The sequence below is a fragment of the Oryctolagus cuniculus genome, chromosome 2 (genome assembly GCF_051225735.1).
Source record: "Oryctolagus cuniculus isolate XC-2025 breed Fujian yellow rabbit chromosome 2, ASM5122573v1, whole genome shotgun sequence".
NCBI lineage: Eukaryota > Metazoa > Chordata > Mammalia > Lagomorpha > Leporidae > Oryctolagus > Oryctolagus cuniculus.
In genome coordinates this window covers 91,524,952-91,545,757 of record NC_142868.1, presented here as the reverse complement: position 1 = coordinate 91,545,757, position 20,806 = coordinate 91,524,952, and the positions used below count along the sequence as shown (strand labels likewise).

The window sequence follows — 20,806 nt, the reverse complement described above, 5'->3', positions numbered from 1 at the left end:
TAATTATAAACAATTACTATCTCTTTTTTCCAGGATCTTACAATCTGTTGTGAGTAATTCCTATAATGGGCACAATGAAGTTTTCAAACTTAATGTGCATTATCTATATTTGTTTACAAAACAGATTAAGTAAAATATTGAGAACAAGATCAAGGTAGATGGGAGGGATATATAGAAAGGCCAGCTTAAAGGCTAAATAGCAATACAAAAGGAGTTGGACAGTTTGAGTAGACAGAGAAATATTGTGGAAACATAAAGCTAAGTTCTTTTCAAAGAGGATGGAATTCACAATTAGAACTCATGCTGAATCTTCGCAGGAAGGAAGGATATATATGAATGATTGAAGATATAAAACATAGGTCTTGACAGCTAATTTAATATGAAGTGGGCACATTAAGGAGTAGCAGTGTGAACTAAAAAATTACTATTAATGTGATAACCAGTATTATACACACTTTAGGGGAAATCTTAGGAGTTAGATAGAAATTTGTTAAAATATCTGTTGTAAGAACTACTTTGGCTAAAGGAAGATTGTAAACAATACTTCTATACTGTAGTTTATTCTCAATATTGAGTGTTAGGAATAAATACTTGGAAAAAAGTGACAGAAGAGTTTCATTTAAACAATATCAGAGAAGCAGAACAGAGGCAGCACTGAGGATGTAGAATAACCATGAAGTTACATATCAAATTAAGGATTGAGTACCAAACTTATTTACAGACATTCTGGCATATGTTTTTGAGGGAGAGCCCTAAAGATGATAGTATATGGATGAAGTATCTATACATCATACTTGAGAGAATAGCTCTTGATTCAGGCTACCCAAGTTTGAGTTCTTCAGTAGCTCTCATTAATTATGCTGCCTTAAGATAATTACTTATACTTCCCATTTGATTTTGTTTTTCTTTAATGTGGATAAAAGATTAATTTCACTGGTGTGCTTTGATGATTAAAGGGATAACTCATGTAAATTTTGAAAATTGTATTATTATTATTATGTGAGAGTATCACTAGGGCCACATTTAAAATTGGAATGACACTATTTAGTTGTGAGACAATGAAGACATTCACATGAAAATCTGTTGAGTTTTTCTATGTAGGAATGACACATTTTGACCCATAAATTAAAACTTTTTGTTTTCATTCAATAAGATGTTTTTTTGATTAAGGGTTTTGGTAACCTTAACCAAATGTGATGAGTGCCGAAAGTCATCAAAATCTTTGATTTGTATTTAGAAAATTCAAAACATTTCAACCAATTTTTTTTTACTAATATCTTCAAACTTTGAAAGAAGGGCATATTGTACCTCGACTTACTTCAGAACAGGATTTTATGAACTACAGATTTAATTTAGCACAAATTATGAGATTTAAATTGATCATTACAATGAATGTATTTATTTAGTTATAGGGATTATCCAGATTATGTGGGTGCAGTGTTTCCTGGAAAGATATGTGCTCCTCATTATTCTGCAGGAATTGCAGTGGTATGTAATCACTTAATCTTTTTTAATTTTGTTTTAAAAAATTTACACATTTAAAATTTGTCATCAAAATACTGTATATTTTATACAGTTTACATTTGTGTTTATATTTAGAAATTGTATTTGTTGTTTTCCATTACTGGTAAAATTTTGGAGTGTGTAGGAGGAAATTATTTTATAGAAATATTAGATGCAATTAACTGTAATTTTAAGTTAAAGTGGAAATAAAAATACCATAAACAAATACACATACATTCCTGCATACGTAGAACAGTACATCATGGAAAGTTATCTGTTAAGAAAATTTTTATAACACCAGATTTTTTCTTTCAAGCAAAATTGGGAAAATATTCTTACAGACAAAATAGCTTCCAGTTGAAAGGTGATGTGGCTCTATGAGCCATTCTCCATATATACTAATGCTTTTAAAAACAAGTTTAAATAGTATATGTTTTAAATTGCAAAGTAATTGATGTTAATTATGTCAGATTTGTTAAGTGCATAAAGGAACAGATAAGAAATTATTGTAATCTGACGTACTGTTGCCTCAGTGGAAAACATCACTGGTAACATTTTGTGAGTATATCGAAAAGTTTGTTGAAAGGTGTAATTAAAGGACTTTTTTTGGTGAAAACGATATGAGATCTGTGCATAATTATTTTCATAATTTGTTTTCCATGAACCTTTTGAAGACCTCTTTTGTGAATAATTTCACATTATTTTTGCCCCAAAATAATCTTATCCTTTAATTTCATTTCCACTAACTTTTTGAAATATTTCATATCTTCTACTTTGTGTGCTTTTATCTGTTATTGAGGTTCACTCTCTCCTTATATGAATTATTTTTCTACAAAATGGGATTTTGCAGCACATAGTTTTCTCTTTCTTTCTTTCTTTCTTTCTTTCTTTCTTTCTTTCTTTCTTTCTTTTTTTTTTTTTTTTGAAAGGGTTTATTGGGGAAACCCAGCAGGCTGGAGGGAAGGGGCAAAGAGGGAGAAGGAGAGTAAGAGAGAAAGAGGAGAGAGGAGAGGAGAGAGGGGAGTGAGAGAGGAGAGAGGGCTAGAGAGAGTGAGCAGGAGAGAATAGAGAAGCCAAGAGAGCCACGTGTTCAGGAACAGGTCCTTTTAAAACTTTGCTGGAGGGCGGGCAGGGAAGCAGGAGCAGCGAATCCCATTAGGATGGGGGTGGAGCTTGACACCAGTGGTTGGGCCATGTGGCCACCTGGCTTCCAGCAATGGCAGCAGGGGCTAGGGCATAGGATGTAAATCAGGGTGTAGATCATGCCATAGATAAAACTGCGCCAGTTTCCTAACATTCCCCCCTTTTGTTTTTTATAAAGCAGGAGTTGTATGGGATTACATTAGTCCCAAAAGTCCTGGAGAGGTAGAGGGACGATGATCTGTCTTTAGAGCTACTTCCTGCTGACATGGGGTGATGAGGTACTTTTCTCTGGCATGGGGTGATGTCTCAAGCCGCTGTCTCCTTGGTGCCGAGTATGTCCCTGTAGCAGCATTTGGTTGACTGCCTGGTTGCTGAAGGCCTTCGTTTGTTCCATTATAACCTCCTGTAAACACTTAAATAGACACTGTAGTATAAAAGTCAGGGTGAGAATAGCAACCAATGATCCTAAGAGTAGCATTAACCAAGTAATAATGAGAGGATTTCATGGAGGAGAGGAAATGAGGGGGGGGGTGTCTCTGGACCCTTGTGAGGACAGTTTGATGGATGTGGCTTAAAGCTGATTCCAGCCAAGACTGGGAGAAAAGGCCACTTAAATTTTGTAGGTAGTGGGGTTTGTCTGTAGAGAAATTCTGAACAACCATACAACATTAAGTGGGGGAGAGGACCATCAGTACACACAGGTTGGAAGTAGAGCCATTTGTGGAGGCGAGGCTATGGTTACAAAGGAATGAGGCTCAAGTGGGTTAGATACAGAGGACAGAGTTGTTATTAGAGAACCTAAGAAAGGTGCTATCTAAGCTACAAATAAGTTTTCTGATTGAGAGGCCAATAGAAACTGACAGAAGGGGCTTGATAATAATCAGGTGGGCTTTAAAGCCTTGTAAATTATGAGGCCCAGACTTATCTTTCTCTTCATAGGCTACATCCTAAGGGAGGTGTGAACCTCCTTGGGGAAGCACCCTGTTGACTTCCATTACCTAGGTGGCCTGGGAGGAGAGCTGGCTAGGTAAAGGCAGGTGGCATCTCTAACAGGAAATTTACAGTTCTGCCTGCAATGTTACTGACCCTACTTGGCCATTTTCTCAGCTGTGGTGGTCACTTTAGAAGCTGGGCTGAGTGAAGGGCTTTTCAGCTTGGAGCCAGTAAGAACTGTGGCTCTGACCTGGTCATCCTTCGATTCCAGGGCAGGTCCATTTCCAGGAATCCAACTCTTGGCTGGCAGAGCTACCAGGGCTCATCACCAGCTGACTTCTGCTGAAACCAGGCTTACAGCACATAGTTTTCTAGTACTTAAATTTTTATTATAAAATTAACATATGCACATACTAAATTTTTAAACTATAGATATGTAAAGTAAGAAATGATAGTAAAGTTCTTTCCTTTTTCTGTTTGTGTAGTCTTGCTTAAGAATTTACATTTAAGTTCTTCCATTGATTTAATTTAGTTATTTAAAATATATGCTCTTATTCAACCCCTATTTTGACTTATAAAACTATCAATAGTACTGGTAATACTATCTATGTTTACTGTTATGTTATTATATATTTATTATTTTAAATTTTGAAATCCATGCAGTTTTGTCATAATCCACATTTTTTGTGATCCTTTTTTGTAACTCTTAACAAATTCTGTTTATAAAAGATTTACCTACTCATTTATTTGAAAGCGTTACAGAGAGAGGGAAAGACAGAGTTAGTCTCCATTTACTGAGTCAGTCTCCGGATGGTTGCCATGGCCAGAGTGGGGCCAAGCCAAAGCCAGAAGTCTGTAACTCCATCTGTCTCCCCCATGAGTGGCAGGGTTCCACTATTTCAGCCATCTTCTGTTGCATTCCCAGTTGCATTAAGCAGGGAACTGGATGGGAAGAGAACAGTCAGGACTCAAACAGGTGCTAGTATGGGATGGCAGCATCACAGGTGGTGACTTATCCTGCTGTGCCACAGTGCTGGCCACTTCATAAACTTTTTGAGACCTATTGCATGCATAGATTTGTAGGTATAACCTATTGCATGCATAGGTTTTTGTAGGTATAACATAGTTGTACATGTCTTATATTTATTTTCAAATTTTTTAAAATTTATAATTTTTTCTATAGGACTTTTGTACTTTGTCTATGGGTTAATGTAATTACAATAGTATTCTTTATATAAGTTACTGGGAGATGAAAGAGGAAAAGGAGATAAATAAAAAATATTGGTATAAGCCCCACTTCCAGCTCTGGTTATAGTCTTAACTGCTTCATTTGTCCACCCACATTCTTTGCTCCTCATTCTTGCATCTTATATTGGTGCAGTTATTTGCTTATTGATCTTTCCTTCGTTCCTGCAGCATATGAGTCCTTGGTACTCTTGTGTTTGTTGGGGTGCCATGGTTTTCTATTGACCAACATATTATCCTTATCTCCACTCTGTCACAACTAATTTTCTTCCTTTTTTTAAGTATTTATTTATTTATTTGAAAGTCAGAGTTACACAAAGAAAGAAGGAAATGCAGAGAGAGAGAGACAGAGAGAGAGAGAGAGAGAGAGAGAGAGAGAGGTCTTCCATCTGCTGGTTCACTCCCCAGCTGGCCCCAATGGCCAAAGCAGCGCCAATCTGAAGCCAGGAGCCAAAAATTCTTCCCGGTCACCCACGCAGGTGCAGGGGCCCAAAGACTTGGGCCATCTTCTACTGCTTTCCCAGGCCACAGCAGGGAGCTGGATCAGAAGTGGAGCAGCCAGGACTCAAATTGGTGTCCTTATGGGAATCTGGCATTGCATATGGTAGCTTTACCAGCTACGCCACAGCACTGGCCCCAACTAATTTCCTTCTAGCTCAATATCTTATCCTGTGCCATGACCCCAATCTCTGCCTATCTGTCCTTTAGCATTAAGAGCCTAAAAATGGCCTTAGGAACCTGTGACATTCTAATTTAATTGCACTATAAATATATTCCGTGTGAAAGCATTCTTGCCATATTCCTTTTTTTTAAACTTTTATTTAATAAATATAAATTTCCAAAGTACAGCTTTTGGATTACAGTGGCTTTTTCCCCCATAAGTACCCTCCCACCTGCAACCCTCCCATCTCCCGCTCCCTCTCCCATTCCATGCACATCAAATTTCATTATCAATTATCTTTATACATAGAAGATCAATTTAGTATATACTAAGGAAAGATTTCAACAGTTTGCACCCACACAGAAACACAAAGTGTAAAGTACTGTTTGAGTACTAGTTATACCATTAAGTCACATAGTACAATACATTAAGGCCAGAGATCCTACATGGGGAGTAAGTGCACAGTGACTCCTGTTGTTGACTTAACACACTGACACTCTTGTTTATGGTTGCAGTAATCACCCTAGGCTCTTGTCATGAGTTCCCAAGGCTATGGAAGCTTTTTGAGTTTGCCAACTCTGATCTTAATTAGACAAGGCCATAGTCAAAGTGGAAGTTCTCTCCTCCCTTCAGAGAAAGGTACCTCCTTCTTTGATGGCCCGTTCTTTCCACTGGGATCTTACTCACAGAGATCTTTCATTTAGGTGTTTTTTTTTTCCCAGAGTGTCTTGGCTTTACATGCCTAAAATACTTTCATGTGTTCTTTAGCTAGATCCAGATGCCTTAAGGGCTGATTCTGAGGCCAGAGGACATCTGCCATTCTATGAGTCTGCTGTGTATCCTGCTTCCCATGTTGGATCATTCTCTCCTTTTTAATACTTTCATTTAGTATTAGGAGACACTAGTCTTGTTTATGTGATCCCTTTGACTCTTAGACTTATCATTATGATCATTTGTGAACTGAAACTGATCACTTGGACAAGTGAGATGGCATTGGTACATGCCACCTTGATGGGATTGAATTGGAATCCCCTGGCACGTTTCTAACTCTACCGTTTGGGGCAAGTCCGATTGAGCATGTCCCATATTGTACATCTCTTCCCTGTCTTATTCCCACTCTTATATTTAACAGGGATCACTTTTCAGTTAAATTTAAACACATAAGAATAATTACCTGTTAATTAAAGAGTTCAACAATTGTATTAAGTAGATCAAAAAATACTAAAAGGGATAAAGTATTAAGTTGTTCCTTGACAGTCAGGACAAGGGCTGATCAAGTCACTGTTTCTCGTAGTGTCCATTTCACTTCAACAGGTTTCCTTTTTGGTGCTAGGTTACTTGTCACTGATCAGGGAGAACATATGATATTTGTTCCTCTGGGACTGGCTCATTTCACTCAGCATGATGTTTTCCAGATTCCTCCATTTTGTTGCAAATGACCGGATTTCATTGTTTTTTTGCTGTTGTGTAATATTCTATAGAGTACATATCCTATAATTTCTTTATCCAGGCTTCTGTTGATGGGCATTAAGGTCCAGGTCTTACCTCTTGTGAATTGAGCTTCAATAACCTTTAAGGTGCAGACAGCTTTTTTATTTGCCAATTTAATTTCCTTTGGGTAAATTCCAAGGAGTGGGATGACTGGGTTGTATGGTAGTGTTATATTCAAGTTTCTGATGAATCTTCAAAATGACTTCCATAGTGGCTTTACCAGTTTTCATTCCCACCAACAGTGGGTTAGTGTCCCCTTTTCCCCACCTCTTCGCCAGCATCTGTTGTTGGTAGATTTCTGTATGTGAGCCATTCTAACCGGGGTGAGGTGAAACCTCATTGTGGTTTTGATTTGCATTTCCCTGATTGCTAGTGATCTTTAACATTTTTTCATGTGCCTGTTGGCCATTTGGATTTCCTCTTTTGAAAAATGTCTATTGAGGTCCTTGGCCCATCTCTTAAGTGGGTTGTTGGTTTTGATGTTGTGGAGTTTCTTGATCTCTTTGTAGATTCTGGTTATTAATCCTTTATCAGTTGCATAGTTTGCAAATATTTTTTCCCATTCTTTCGGTTACTTCTTCACTCTCCTTACTGATTCTTTTGCCGTACTTAAACTTCTCAATTTGATGAAATCCTGATTGTGAATTCTGGCTTTGACTGCCTGTGCTTCTGGAGTCTTTTCCAAGAAGTCTCTGCCTGTGCCTATATCTTGCAGGGTTTCTCCAATGTTCTCCATAATTTGATGGTGTCAGGTCATAGATTTAGATCTTTAATCCATGATGAGTGTATTTTTGTATAAGGTGTAAGGTAGGGGTCTTGCTACTATTTTGTTGAGGATTTTTGCACCTATGTTCATCAGGGATATTAGTCTGTCTTTTTTGTTGTTTCTTTTTCTGGTTTTGGAATGAAGGTGATGCTGGCCTCATAGAAGGAGTTTGGGAGGATTTCCTCCCTTTTAATTGTGTAGAATAGCTTGAGAAGAATTAGAATTTGTTCTCTGAAAGTCTGGTAGAATTCAGTAGTGAAGCTGATCCTGGACTTTTCTTTTTTGGAAGGGTCTTCATTTCTGACAAATCTCTGTGTTGGTTATTGGTCTTTTGAGGTCTTCTTTGCCTTTGTGATTCAGTTTTAGTAGATTGTGTATGTCTAAGAATCTATCCATTTCTTCTAGATTTTCTGTTTTGTTGGCATATAGCAATTGTAGCAATTCCTGATGATTAATTTTATTTCTGTGGTATCTGTAATTACATCTCCTTTCCATCTCTGATCTTATTAGTTTGAATCTTCTGTTATTTAGTTGGGCCAGTGGTATATTAATTTTGGTTTTTTTTTTTGAAAAACCATCTCTTCATTTCACTGATCTTTTATACTTTTTTGTTTCAATTTTGTTTATTCTCTTATTTTAATTATTTCTTTTCTCCTACTAATTTTATTTTTGGGAATATACTTTTTCTGCTTTCTCCTGTCATTTTCCTGTCATCCAAAGCAGTAAGTCTTCACCCTATTCAACCATCTTGAAATCTATATCTGCAAATTGCTTCTTTATAAATGTTTTTAATGAATTGAAAAGCAACATAGTATAAATGTTTTTGTTGTATTAAAAAGGATCCAAATTTTTTAAAGAATGAATTTTTAGATACAATTCTGCAATGAAAAGGAAACTATATTTTGATATAAGAATGTTTGTCAAACAGATTTTAAAAATTTTAAAATCAGAAAGTGTTTAAATTATTTCTAATTTTCTTTTTTTTAAAATTTGACAGGCAGAGTTAGACAGAGAGAGAGAGGCAGAGAGAAAGGTCTTCCTTCTGTTGGCTCACCCCCGAAATGGCCACTATGGCCAGCATGCTGCACCAATCTGAAGCCAGGAGCCAGGTGCTTCTCCTGGTCTCCCATGTGGGTGCAGGGCCCAAGCACTTGGGCCATCCTCCACTGCACTCCCGGGCCACAGCAGAGAGCTGGACTGGAAGAGGAGCAGCCGTGATTAGAACCCGGTTCTCATATCGGATGCCGGCGCTGCAGGATTAACCAAGTGAGCCACAATGCCGGCCAAAATTATTTCTAATTTTCAAGAAAAAAAATCAAACTGTTACATCCCAGTAATAAAGTGTGTTCCTGTATGCACATCCTGCATACTCTGAAAATGTTAACATTTCTAAAGTTTGTGAGACAATAGATTTAAATAGTTAGTGAATGTTTTTCCCATTAATTATACTATCAAACACATTTATCGTTTTATCTGACTATGCATTGACATGTTTTCTCCCTGAAAAATGGATTTATATCAACACTGCAACTAATAATAAAAATGTATGGATATTTAACTACCTGAGTGACCTCAATCATACATAAAACATGATTTATTGAATAAAATCCAAAACATTAGAATGACATATCATGTGTAGATTTACAATTATATGTTAAATTAGGATAAAACTAAAAGAGCACATCACATAGATGGCCATTTCAGATTATCAGTTTCAATATTTTCTATCATAAACACCAAAATCTTGATCACTAATAAGAAATTTCTTGAAATATAAAAATGTAACAGATAATTAAAATATTTACTTTATAATACAAACTGTCTATACAGTTCACCATTTCTAAACAGTCTATCTGATTGGGAACTGTAGCACTTTCTTTTAACTAAAACCCTGAGTTGGAAGTTTATTAAAGCAATAAAAGTACAACCACGATCATCCTGTTGAGATGATCATATTTTTGCCCTTCCTTCTGTTGATGTAATATGTACATTGATTGGCTAATGTTGAGATGTTGAGCCATCCTTTCATCCCTGGGATAAATCCCACTTGATTTTTTTTGATGTATCAATTTTCTAGCACTTTGTTGAGCGTTTTTTTTTTTTTTTTTTTTTATGTTCACTAGGGAGACTGGTCTAAAGTTTTTCTGTTTTGTTTTTTGTTTTTTGTTTTTTGTTTTTTTTTTTTTTGGTCATGTCTTTGGTATCAGAGTAATGTTGGCCTTAAAGAAAGAATTTGAAAGAATTCCCTTCCTTTCTGCCGGCACCACGGCTTAATAGGCTAATCCTCCGCCTGCGGCACTGGCACCAGAGGTTCTAGTCCTGGTCAGGGCACCAGATTCTGTCCTGGTTGCTCGTCTTCCAGTCCAGCTCTCTGCTGTGGCCCGGGAGTGCAGTGGAGAATGGCCCAAGTGCTTGGGCCCTACACCCACATGGGAGACCAGGAGAAGCACCTGGCTCCGGGCTTCTTATCAGCGCAGTGTATTGGCCATTGGGGGCGGTGAACCAATGGAAAAAGGAAAACCTTTCTCTCTGTGTCTCTCTTTCACTTTCCACTCTGCCTGTCAAAAAAAAAAAAAAAGAATTCCCTTCCTTTCAATTTTTAATGGGATAGTTGAGAATAATTGGTGTTATTCTTTCTTAAAAGCTTGGTAGAATTCAGACATGAATCAATATGATCCTGAGATACTCTTTGTTGGGAATTTTTTTAAATTACTGATTCATTCTTATAACTTGTTATTGATGTATTCAGGTTTAAAAATATCTTCTTAGTTCAATTCTGGTAAATTTTTGGAACCTAAATATTTATCCATTTATTCTAGGTTTCCTAGTTTTGTGGATTGTAGTGGATCATAGTAGTTAATAATGATCATTTGTATTTCTATGGTATCAGGTATAAAAACATCTGTTGTTCATTGCTGATTTTATTTATTTGAAGCTTCTCTGTTTTCTTTGATTAGCTAAAGGTTTATATCATGGAAGATAAAACAAGTATATATATATATATATTCTCATAAGATAATTTGGTAAAGTTACAGGCTATATAATTAATACTCAGAAATCAATAGCTTTTTTATATACAGACAGTGTCATGGTTGAAAAAGTATTTGTAGGATCACTCTCTTTCACAATAGCTACAAAAATTTTAAAACCTTGGAAGACATTTAACCACGGAAGTGAAAGATCTCTATGATGGAAATTACAAAACATTTAAGAAAGAAATAGAAGAAAACACAAAAAATGGAAGATGTTTTCCATTATCATGGATTGGAAGAATTAATATCATCGAGCATCCATACTACTGAAAGAAATTTTCAGATTCAATGACATTTTTCTCAGACCTAGAAATAATGTTGCTAAAATTCAAATGGAAACACAGGAAACGCCTATAGCTAAAGCAATCTTAAACAACGAAAACAAAGCCAGAGGCATCACAATACCAGAATGAAGACATACTACAGGGCAGTTATAATAAAACAGCTTGGTACTGGCACAGAAAAAGACATGTAGATCAGTGGAACAAAATAGTAATTCCCAAAATCAATCCACACATCTACAACCAAGTAATATTTGACAAAGGAACTAAAATCCATCCTTGGAGAAAGAATAGTCTCTTCAACAAATAGTGCAAGGAAAATTGGATCTACTTTTGCCGAAGTATGAAACAAGACCCCTAACTTCCACCTTCTACAGAAATAAACTCAAAATGGATCAAAGATCTAAATGTACAACCTGATTCCATCAAATAACTAGAGGAATATATTAGGGATTTCTGCAAGACATTTGCATAGGCAGAGACCTCAGAAGCACAGGCAAGCAAAACCCAAGTAGACATGAGGGATTATGTAAAGCTGAGCAGGTTCTGTTCTGCAAAGGAAACACTCAGCAAAAGGATGAGGCAACCACATCAGAAAGAGAGGCAATATTTGCAAACTCTGCAACTGATGAAGGATTAATAATCAGAATCTGTTAAGAGCTCGACAAACTCAACAACAACAAAACAGTCCAGTTAAGAAATGGGGTATAGATATCAATAGGCCTTTTTCAAAGGCTGAAATACAAATAGCCAGATAACAAATAAAAAAATGCTCAGAATCACTAGCCATCAGGGAAAAGGAAATCAAAACACAATGAGGTTTCACCTCAACCCAATTAGATTGGATCTCACACAGAAATCAACAAATAATAAATTCTGGTGAAGATGTGGTAAAAAGTACTCTATCCACTCTTGGTGGGAATGCACTCTGGTGCAGCCATTGTGGAAGACAGTATGGACATACCTCAGAAAGCTGAAAATAGATCTGCTGTATGACCCAACAATCCCACTTTTTGGGAATTTATCTGAAGGAAGAGAAATGAGTATATGAGAGTTATTTGTACCCCCACGTTTATTGCAGCTCAATTCACAATAGATAAGATATAGAATCAACATAGATATTCATCAGTTGATGACTGGATATAGAAATTGTGATTATATATATATGTATATTAATTATGGAATACTACTCAGCCATAAGAAAATGAAATCTTCTGTTGTGTAATAAAATTGATGCAACTGGAAATCATTATGCTTAGTGAAATAAGCCAGTCGCAAAAAGAAAATACCATATATTTTCCTTGATCTATCTGTTAACAGAGTATCAAAAAATGTAATGTAAGAGTGAAATTTACATTTTGAGATTTGTTGATTGTTTATAGCTCTTGTATCTACCTTTAAGGAACAGTGTTTTCTTTCTTCTTAGTATTTGTTGAATTTTTTACTTCATGTAGGGTTAATTATGAGTATAAAATACACTGAGAGTAGATCATTGTAAAAATTAACTGATGGAATGGGAAAGGGTGGAAGAGGGAGGGTGGGTAGTACTACTGTGCTCCTAAATCTGTTTTATGTGAAATACATGAAATTTGTTCACTTTAAAAATTTTTTAGAAAGATAATAAAATTGGGTGAATAGAAGACTATGATCCATACAGCCAAAAGTCTATGTAGATTTTCCTCATCATATAAAGCCTATTTTATATAGTTATGGTCACGTCCTTACATTTGCTAGCATTCATCTGTTAAATTATAACAAAACTTGGCATTATCTAAATATGTTATAAACATATTTAGATAAAATTATAAGCAATTATGTTTATAATTTAGTAGAAATTTTTTAGAAGAGCTTCAGCTTCTTAAGTGTGCATAAGAGTATTTGTTAAATATTTGTTTAAAAAGCAGTAATGTTCAGAATTAGAGCATTTTTTTGCCACCAGTTAATGAATTCTCCTTCATCTGAATCTTCTTTGCTGTTGTTATAGTATCCCAAGGAGATGACTTTGGAGGCGTTTTCAGTTGTTGTCTCCCAGATGCTGGCACTCAGTCTGGGGATATCATATGATGATCCAAAGAAATGTCACTGCTCAGAAACCATCTGTATAATGAATCCACAAGCTATGTACGTTTCTTTAAAGGACTTATTTTTGGTCATTTTAATTTTGTTTGAAATATTTGAAGTGCAAACATTTCATATTTATCTATAGCATAAACTAATTATAAATAGAACATGTTAACTACAAAACATAAATGTGTAAGTTAAAGTGGTAAGTGCATGATAGATGTGTACCATTAAAGACAATTCAGGAAAACAAATTGAATCTGCAGTCTATATTAGCATAGATATTTTCCTTAATATACACATTTGGTGATTGCACTAAGGATGTTTAGAAATATTTCAGTAACATATGATCTTTATTATCTTTATTTAAATAGAAATTTTGTGGTTTTTTTTAGAATAATTTAATGTTCGGTAAAATATTAAAACCATCCAAAGGACAGAATGTCTAATTGAAGACCAATATCAAATATAAAGTATTTATATGGCTTTGGAGAAACTAGACCTTGTTTAAAAAAATTTTTCAATAGGAATGATCATTCCTATTCTCTTATTTAGAAGATGATATAAGAATAAAATAAAATATGAAAATTATATAGTTCTCTATATATGTGATGGATTAGCTATAGTGATTTATAAATTTACCAATGTCTTCAATCAACATAAGGCATTAGACAAGAACAACAGCCGTTAGAATTCTATGGTTTTACTGTTACTGAATTTGGCCTATGACAGATATTACCTATTCATTGCTAAAAAACTATTAAAAGGCAAAATTGAAAAGGCATTAATTTTTTGAAAACAAGATCTTTTCATAATAATAACTAAACACCACTGAATGTGTTAATTCTCATATTCTATAAATATAACAAACATATACATACTTATACATGTATATGCAGACATACTTGTAGACCTAATGCAGACATTATTGAAATTTGCTCCTCAGAGTTATTATATACACATATATCCATGTATAGATGTGTAAAAATACATACTGTCCATATAGATGCATAACTTGAGAGAATATACATTCACACACATACATGCACACACATGAGGAGACTTACAATTTTCGTAGAAAAAGAAATTACATGATAAGTTTATTTTGGTGCAACATTTAAATTCATGCATATGATAATTTTTTTAGAAAGTTAATGATCAATATATTAACCAACCACTATGCATGGATTTCAAAATGTTTTGTACCAAAATAAGCTTATATTTAAATTCTGTTTTCATGAAATTTTTGAAGGAACTCTCAAAATATATGAGTTAGTACTCTGTATAGTGATATTCTCCACAATTTGAAAATACTGTTTTGAACCCATTGTTTCTTTGGTAACTATTCTCAAATATGCTATGAAAAGATGTTTTGTTTATTTTACCCAGAGTCTAGTATTATTGTTACTAAGGTTAATATTTACGTTAACTTACCATATGCCAGAAACCATTCCAAACACTGTATATTTAAACACTCGTCTGATTGCCACAACATCCCTACAGCACAGACCCTATTATGTCCAGTCTTACAGATGAGATTGAGTTATACATAATTTATAAATAAATAATAAGCGATAATTAATAGTATTTCCATGATTAGAGAGTTAGTTTGTGGTAGAACTGAGTGTTTAATCTATTAATAAATCCTTAGATTTACATTGTACTTTATGATATTTAAGGTCCTTTAATAAATAATCTTACAATTTTCTTGTGATTTGTATAGGACAACATTATATTAATTTTTATGAAAATATAACTATCATATGCTCCTTTTCATCTCCACAGTATATCTCATACATTACTATTTAAGTGAATTCTCAAGCAAATCATGTAAGTTAGGCAATTCTTATTTCTACTGAATGTGTTAAGAAGTCCCTGTAATACAGACAGCTTAAGTGACCTTACATTGTATACATAGTTGGCTACTGGTCAACTAGCTGATGTAAGTAATGTTACTTTTGTATTACAAGTACCTGAGTTTGAAGTCGAACAAGCACCTCTCACCACTCTGTATTTCCCTCAGCTCCCCATCTGTATGTTCACCTCCCTTAATTACCACATTCTACTCTCTACTCCCAGGACTTCTTTAGATTTGATATCTAAATGAGATCATGTAGTATTTTTCTTTCTGTGCATGGCTTATTTCACTTAATATTTTTTAGGTTCATCTGTGTTGTTGCAAATGAGAGGATTTGAATAGTCTTGTGTACAGCAGAAGTTTCTTGATATTCATAGGTTATTAATTCCAGGACTCAAATCTCCATCCCTAGTGCTCTAATACCAGTATTTAGAGGTAGTCACATGCCTTATATAACATGATATAGAATGGGGTTGAGAAATCAAATTCTCAAACTGTGAAATTATAAATTCTCCAAAATCTGAGTTTTTGATAGCTGACATGACACTGCAAGTGGTAAATTACATATTTGATTTCATGCAGCAAAATTCACGTTCACTGGAAACAGTCCATAAAATTACCTTAAAGGGTATGCGTATGATATGTATATGAAACAAATTAAGTTGACATATTCAAGGTATCTCTTTATGTATATTCAAATATCCTAACATCGAAAAAGAATTCTGAAACACTTCTGGTCCTGGTTTTTGGATTAAGAATGCTTTACTTACCCACATCCTCTTGTATACTCTATGTCATATCTAAATTAGTTACAATACCTAACACAATACAAATGTTATGTAAATAGTTTTAACTGTATTTTAAGGTAATAATTGCAAGAAATAATTACAGTACAGATGCACTTTTTAAAATATTTTCTGTCTGTGGTTGGTTAAATCCATGGTTGTGGAATATGCAAATATGGAGGGCCAATGGTATTTATTGCATTTTTCTTTCCTCATTTATCTATTGGTGAACACATAGGTTTATTCTATATCTTGAAAATTGTAAATTTGTGCAGCATGACAATAGTTAATAATATTCTACTGATACGTGAAAGTTGCTAACAGAGAAAATTTTAAAGGTTCTTGATACAAAATGTGGTGAAGTGATGCTGCATTAATCATTGTGATTTAATCATTTAGGAGATCAAAATTATACATAATTAAAAATATTAACTATGCAACATTTATATACAAATGTTATTTACATATATTAAATTCAAAATAAGGGCTGGCGCCGTGGTTCACTTGGTTAATCCTCTGCCTGTGGCACCGGCATCCCATATGGGTGCTGGGTTCTAGTCCCGGTTGCTCCTTTTTCTGTCCAGCTCTCTGCTGTGGTCTGGGATGGCCCAAGTGCTTGGGCCCTGCACCCGCATGGGAGACCAGGAAGAAGCACCTGGCTCCTGGCTTCAGATTGGCACAGCGGCAGCCATAGCGGCCATTTGGGGAGTGAACCAACGAAAGGAAGACCTCTCTCTCTGTCTCTCTCTCACTGTCTATAACTCTACCTGTCAAATAAATAAAAGAAAATTAAAAAAAATTTTTAAAAATTCAAAATCATTATCTCAATACTCATTCTGCCAATTTACGAATTGACTTTTGAGGTTTGTTGTAAGGGTTCAATAATCATATATAAAATATAATAGGTGCTGAATTTGTGTCAGTTTTCTCCTTATAGATTTCTGCTACATATCAAAACTTACACTGTCAGTGAAAATATTTTATGCACTTATCTTTATTAATAGTAATGGGTATAATTATATAAATATTAAGTTCTTCTGAGATCTTTGAGGAAGTTTAGAGCTAAACTCAATATAATTTGTCTAATAAAAGCTTATTGCCTATTAAGTATTAATTTTTATTTGGAGCACTGTATATTAAAGTCCTTTTCCTGTATTTAAATTAGGTAATTTGGGTTTTTACTATTGAGTTGTATTTTACTTTTAAAAAATAAAGACATGTATTCCATTAAATCAAATCATATTACTGCCTCAAGAATGAATTTGGCCTCTAAGCACTTGCTATTAACATTTCTTATCACTTGTTAAATTTCAGCATTTTGAAATTAATGTATGTAATATGGAATTATATTTTCAGAAGTACAATGCCAATGACATTTTATTAATTAATCTTTAGGACATCCAGTGGTGCAAAGACTTTTAGCAATTGCAGTTTGAGTGACTTTGAAAGTTTCATTTCAAATCAGCATGCCAGCTGTCTTCAGAATAAACCACAAATGCAGAGTCAAAGGAGAGCAGTCTGTGGCAATGGCAGAGTAGAGACCGGTGAAGTCTGTGACTGTGGTTCTGAGGAAGTAAGTCTTATAATTAGGAAAATTCATTAATAAATTTTTATTAGTTCATCTCTTTCATAAATGTACGGCACATGTTTGAAATGTACTTCCAAAATTATTAATGGTAGGACAATAAGAAAGTCTAGAAAAAGGTTTTATATTCTAGATTAAATGTGTAAGAATCAATTTCTTCTAAATCTTAGGACATTTATATGTATTTATTAAAGATTATTGTGTCAGCAGCCCATCACATTCCCATTAAGGAATTTCTTCATTGAGGATTCAGTAGCATGTTGAAGGAATCTGTGGTAATATTGCAATCTGAACATTAGGTGATTTTATCATTTACTTGCTGGGGAATCCCTGATACTACAATTAAATGCCAAAAGTCTAGGGTTTAATTCTTAATAGATAATTCAGTACTTGCAGCAGTGTAGCCAATATGGTTGATTTACTTGATTAAAATTGATAGAAAGTATATTGTTTGTCACATGCATGGAACTGGATGACTTGTATTCACATCACATTGCTTTAATTGTGGTCTTTAGCCATTGGCAGGATGAAGCCTCCCTATTCTTACAATAATTTAAAATGTAGCTATTTAATTTGTCAGCTTTTGAGAATAGTTTTAAATTAACAAAACAAAAATTGTGAAGAGATCTCATATGCTCCACACTCAGATTCCCCTATTGTCAACATATTAGTGCGATCTTTCTGTCACAATTATTGAATCACACACAATGTCCCGTTTTCAAAATGTCAAGCCCCCTCTATCCCTCTGCCCCTCCTTGACTCTAGTAATCAACATTCAGCGTTCAGATTCACATGTGGGGGAGAACATATAATATTTGTCTTTTTTGCATCTGATTTATTTCACTTAACCTGACGTTCTCCAGTTCCATCCATTTTGCTACAAAAGATAGGATTTCATTTGTTTTAAAGACTGACTAGTATTCCATTGTGTGTATGTGTTTGTGTGTACATTTTCTTTATTTGTTCACCTGATAATGAACACCTTAGTTGATTCCATATCTTAGGTATAGTGAGCAATTTTGCAGTGCGTACACAGTGGAGCAGGTATCTCCTTGATACAATGATTTCATGTGTTTTGGATATATACCCAGATGTGCAGTTGCTGGGTCATTTGGCAATCTATTTCCAGTTTTTAGAGAAATCTCTGTAGTGTTTTCTGTTGAGATCTTCTTGTGATCAATGTGGCTCCCAGCTGGTAAGAATCAGGCTTTTTCCTCCATGCTTGAAAGAATTCAAGGTGGAACAATAAATCTATACAGGAATGCATGATTTATTCAAAGGTAAAGGGTAGTGTACACTCAAGACTTAAGTGATGGTAAGCTCAAGTTGTGGGGGGGAGAGGGAGAAGAGAGAGAGAGAGAGAGAGAGAGAGAGAGAGAAAATGAATAAAAAGCCAAACTACAAACAGTGGACCCATGAACAATATTTGGGCCATCCTTTCATACTACTGGGAGGCAGTATGATTGTGTCTGGAGTAGGGCCTAATTGAATATTCAAAAGTGGGTGGAATTTGGGGTGGGGCTTGACTACTGTCCATTTCCATGCCCTTTTTTGGAAACATTGGTAATGTCATGGTGTCAGGTGCATAATGGTAGTGGGAATGCCCACCATTTTAATTTGATAGTAATAGTAACATTTTAATAACTTAAAGTCATCATGGGAACACATCTTTCAGCTATATTGGATATTTATAGCTGACATTAATTCTGTATTTGCAACATTGTAGGGCATAGGGTTTCCACTGCATAGAAAAGGAGGGAGGACTTGGTGCTTCACAGTTTGGGTGATAAACATAAAGAGAGTTATGTAGTGCACAGAACAGGGATTTGGATGATGCAGTTAGAGCTGCCATATGGGACTGGCAGAAGTGTCATATGTGGGCTAGTTCTGGCTGCTGCACGGGCTGTCTAGAACTTTCCTGTGCTAGGTCAGCTGTGGTTGGTGTTACATAGGGGATGTGCCACCAGGTGGTAATCCAATTGGTAATACTGCCTACCTGCTCCTATCATTTTTCCTATCAGACAGTTTTGCCCCGTAATCTTAATGGGAGTTTCAGGGAAGAAGGTCTCCCTTCTGTAACTTCTTCCTGCTGTATCAGGACATCCTTCCTTCCGAGCCAGGGACTGAAAATCCTCTGCTGACTGACCTAAAGATGTTTGTGGAGGTCAAGGTCTGCCACCAGTCATTGGCATTGGCTGGAATCCATGCATGACCAATGTTTTGGCATGGGACTGTTGAATTCTAAAAGAAATAAATTTGACAATTATGAAGAACACAGTTTGACAAAGAACGTGGCTAAGAATCATGTCAGAGAAGGAAGAATGCTTACTCCCAGATGGGCTTCTATTACTAAAATCATAAAACCACTTGGCTTGTTTAGAAAGCCTTTTGTATCTCTTGCTCAGAGCCCACTCATAGCAGGTTTCATTAGTCACTGCACATATCCTCCCTTGTCCTACAGTAGATATTCTACATTGTCCATGACCACATCAGTTTGGGAATCCACAGAATCATGTAGTTGTCATAGGGCCTGGATATTGGTTTCTGCTAAGTTACCCAAAGCAACAGCTGAGTTCCTTAAAGAAACTTTCTGGGATGTAGTAAGATTTCCTCCTCTTATGGTGGAAGAGCTTACCAGTGTCTTTTTTTTGCCAATAGCAATTTCTCAAGAAAACAGGAGATGGAGGAAAAGCATGCCAGCTGCCAAGTGCACTAGCCTTAATGTGTCTGTCTAGGGAAGAATTTATGGAAAACAATATAAGTAAACATTTTACTTATATTGTAGCTTTTTGAAGATAAACTGGAGTAGGCCCAAAAGAGTAGACAGAATTATCCTTTGGGTAGTGCCTGTGAAGATTCAAGTGGTAGAGGTTTAAATCTTGATAGATGAATCCAAGTAGAAATTTCCTGAGGATTCGGTGTTGTGGCATAATGGGAAAAGTCACCATCTGTGATACTCGCATCCCATATGGGCTCTGGTTCATGTCCTGGCTGCTCCACTCTGATTCAGCTCCCTGCTATTGGCCTAGGAAAGGCAGAAGAGGATGGCCCAAAGCTTTGAGCTCCTGCCACTCAAGTGAGAGACCTGGATGAAGCTCCTGGATTCTGGTTTAGGCCTGATCCAGCACTGTCGTTGTAACTATTTGGGGAGTGAAACACTGTATGGAATGGAAGATATTTCTCTCTCCTCCCCCCCTCTCTGTGTGTGTGTGTGTTTATCTGTCTCTGCAACTCTGTCTTTCAAACAAATAAATATTTTTAAAAGAAAGGAATTCCTGATTTTTATCTGAAGCAGTAGTTCTAGAAAGCACATGCTAGAGTCCCTTCTACTTGGTCAATAACTGATTAGAGAAATATCTATCTCTTGAAGTTTTTAACGGATTTGATCTCATGAGGTGACTGGCGATTCATGATTTTTTTGAATCTGGCACAAGAAGAATCTTGTTGTGATATTGTGTCTGA

At 35.4% G+C, this 20,806-nt stretch overlaps 2 protein-coding genes across 2 annotated transcripts in view; one reads left to right on the top strand and one right to left on the bottom strand.

The window, feature by feature from the left end:
• Positions 1–20,806, bottom strand: part of LOC138843046 (disintegrin and metalloproteinase domain-containing protein 32) — a 591,210-nt gene that overhangs the window by 300,940 nt on the left and 269,464 nt on the right. The gene's annotated exons all lie outside the window — the stretch shown is intronic.
• The window catches only part of LOC127485928 (disintegrin and metalloproteinase domain-containing protein 32), a 142,503-nt gene that overhangs the window by 87,892 nt on the left and 33,805 nt on the right, over positions 1–20,806 (top strand). The window contains exons 8-10 of the mRNA XM_089326836.1: positions 1,407–1,488; positions 13,040–13,176; positions 17,155–17,332. Of these exons, the coding sequence (XP_089182962.1) occupies positions 1,407–1,488; positions 13,040–13,176; positions 17,155–17,332 (397 nt within the window). The remainder of the gene's footprint in view (positions 1–1,406; positions 1,489–13,039; positions 13,177–17,154; positions 17,333–20,806) is intronic.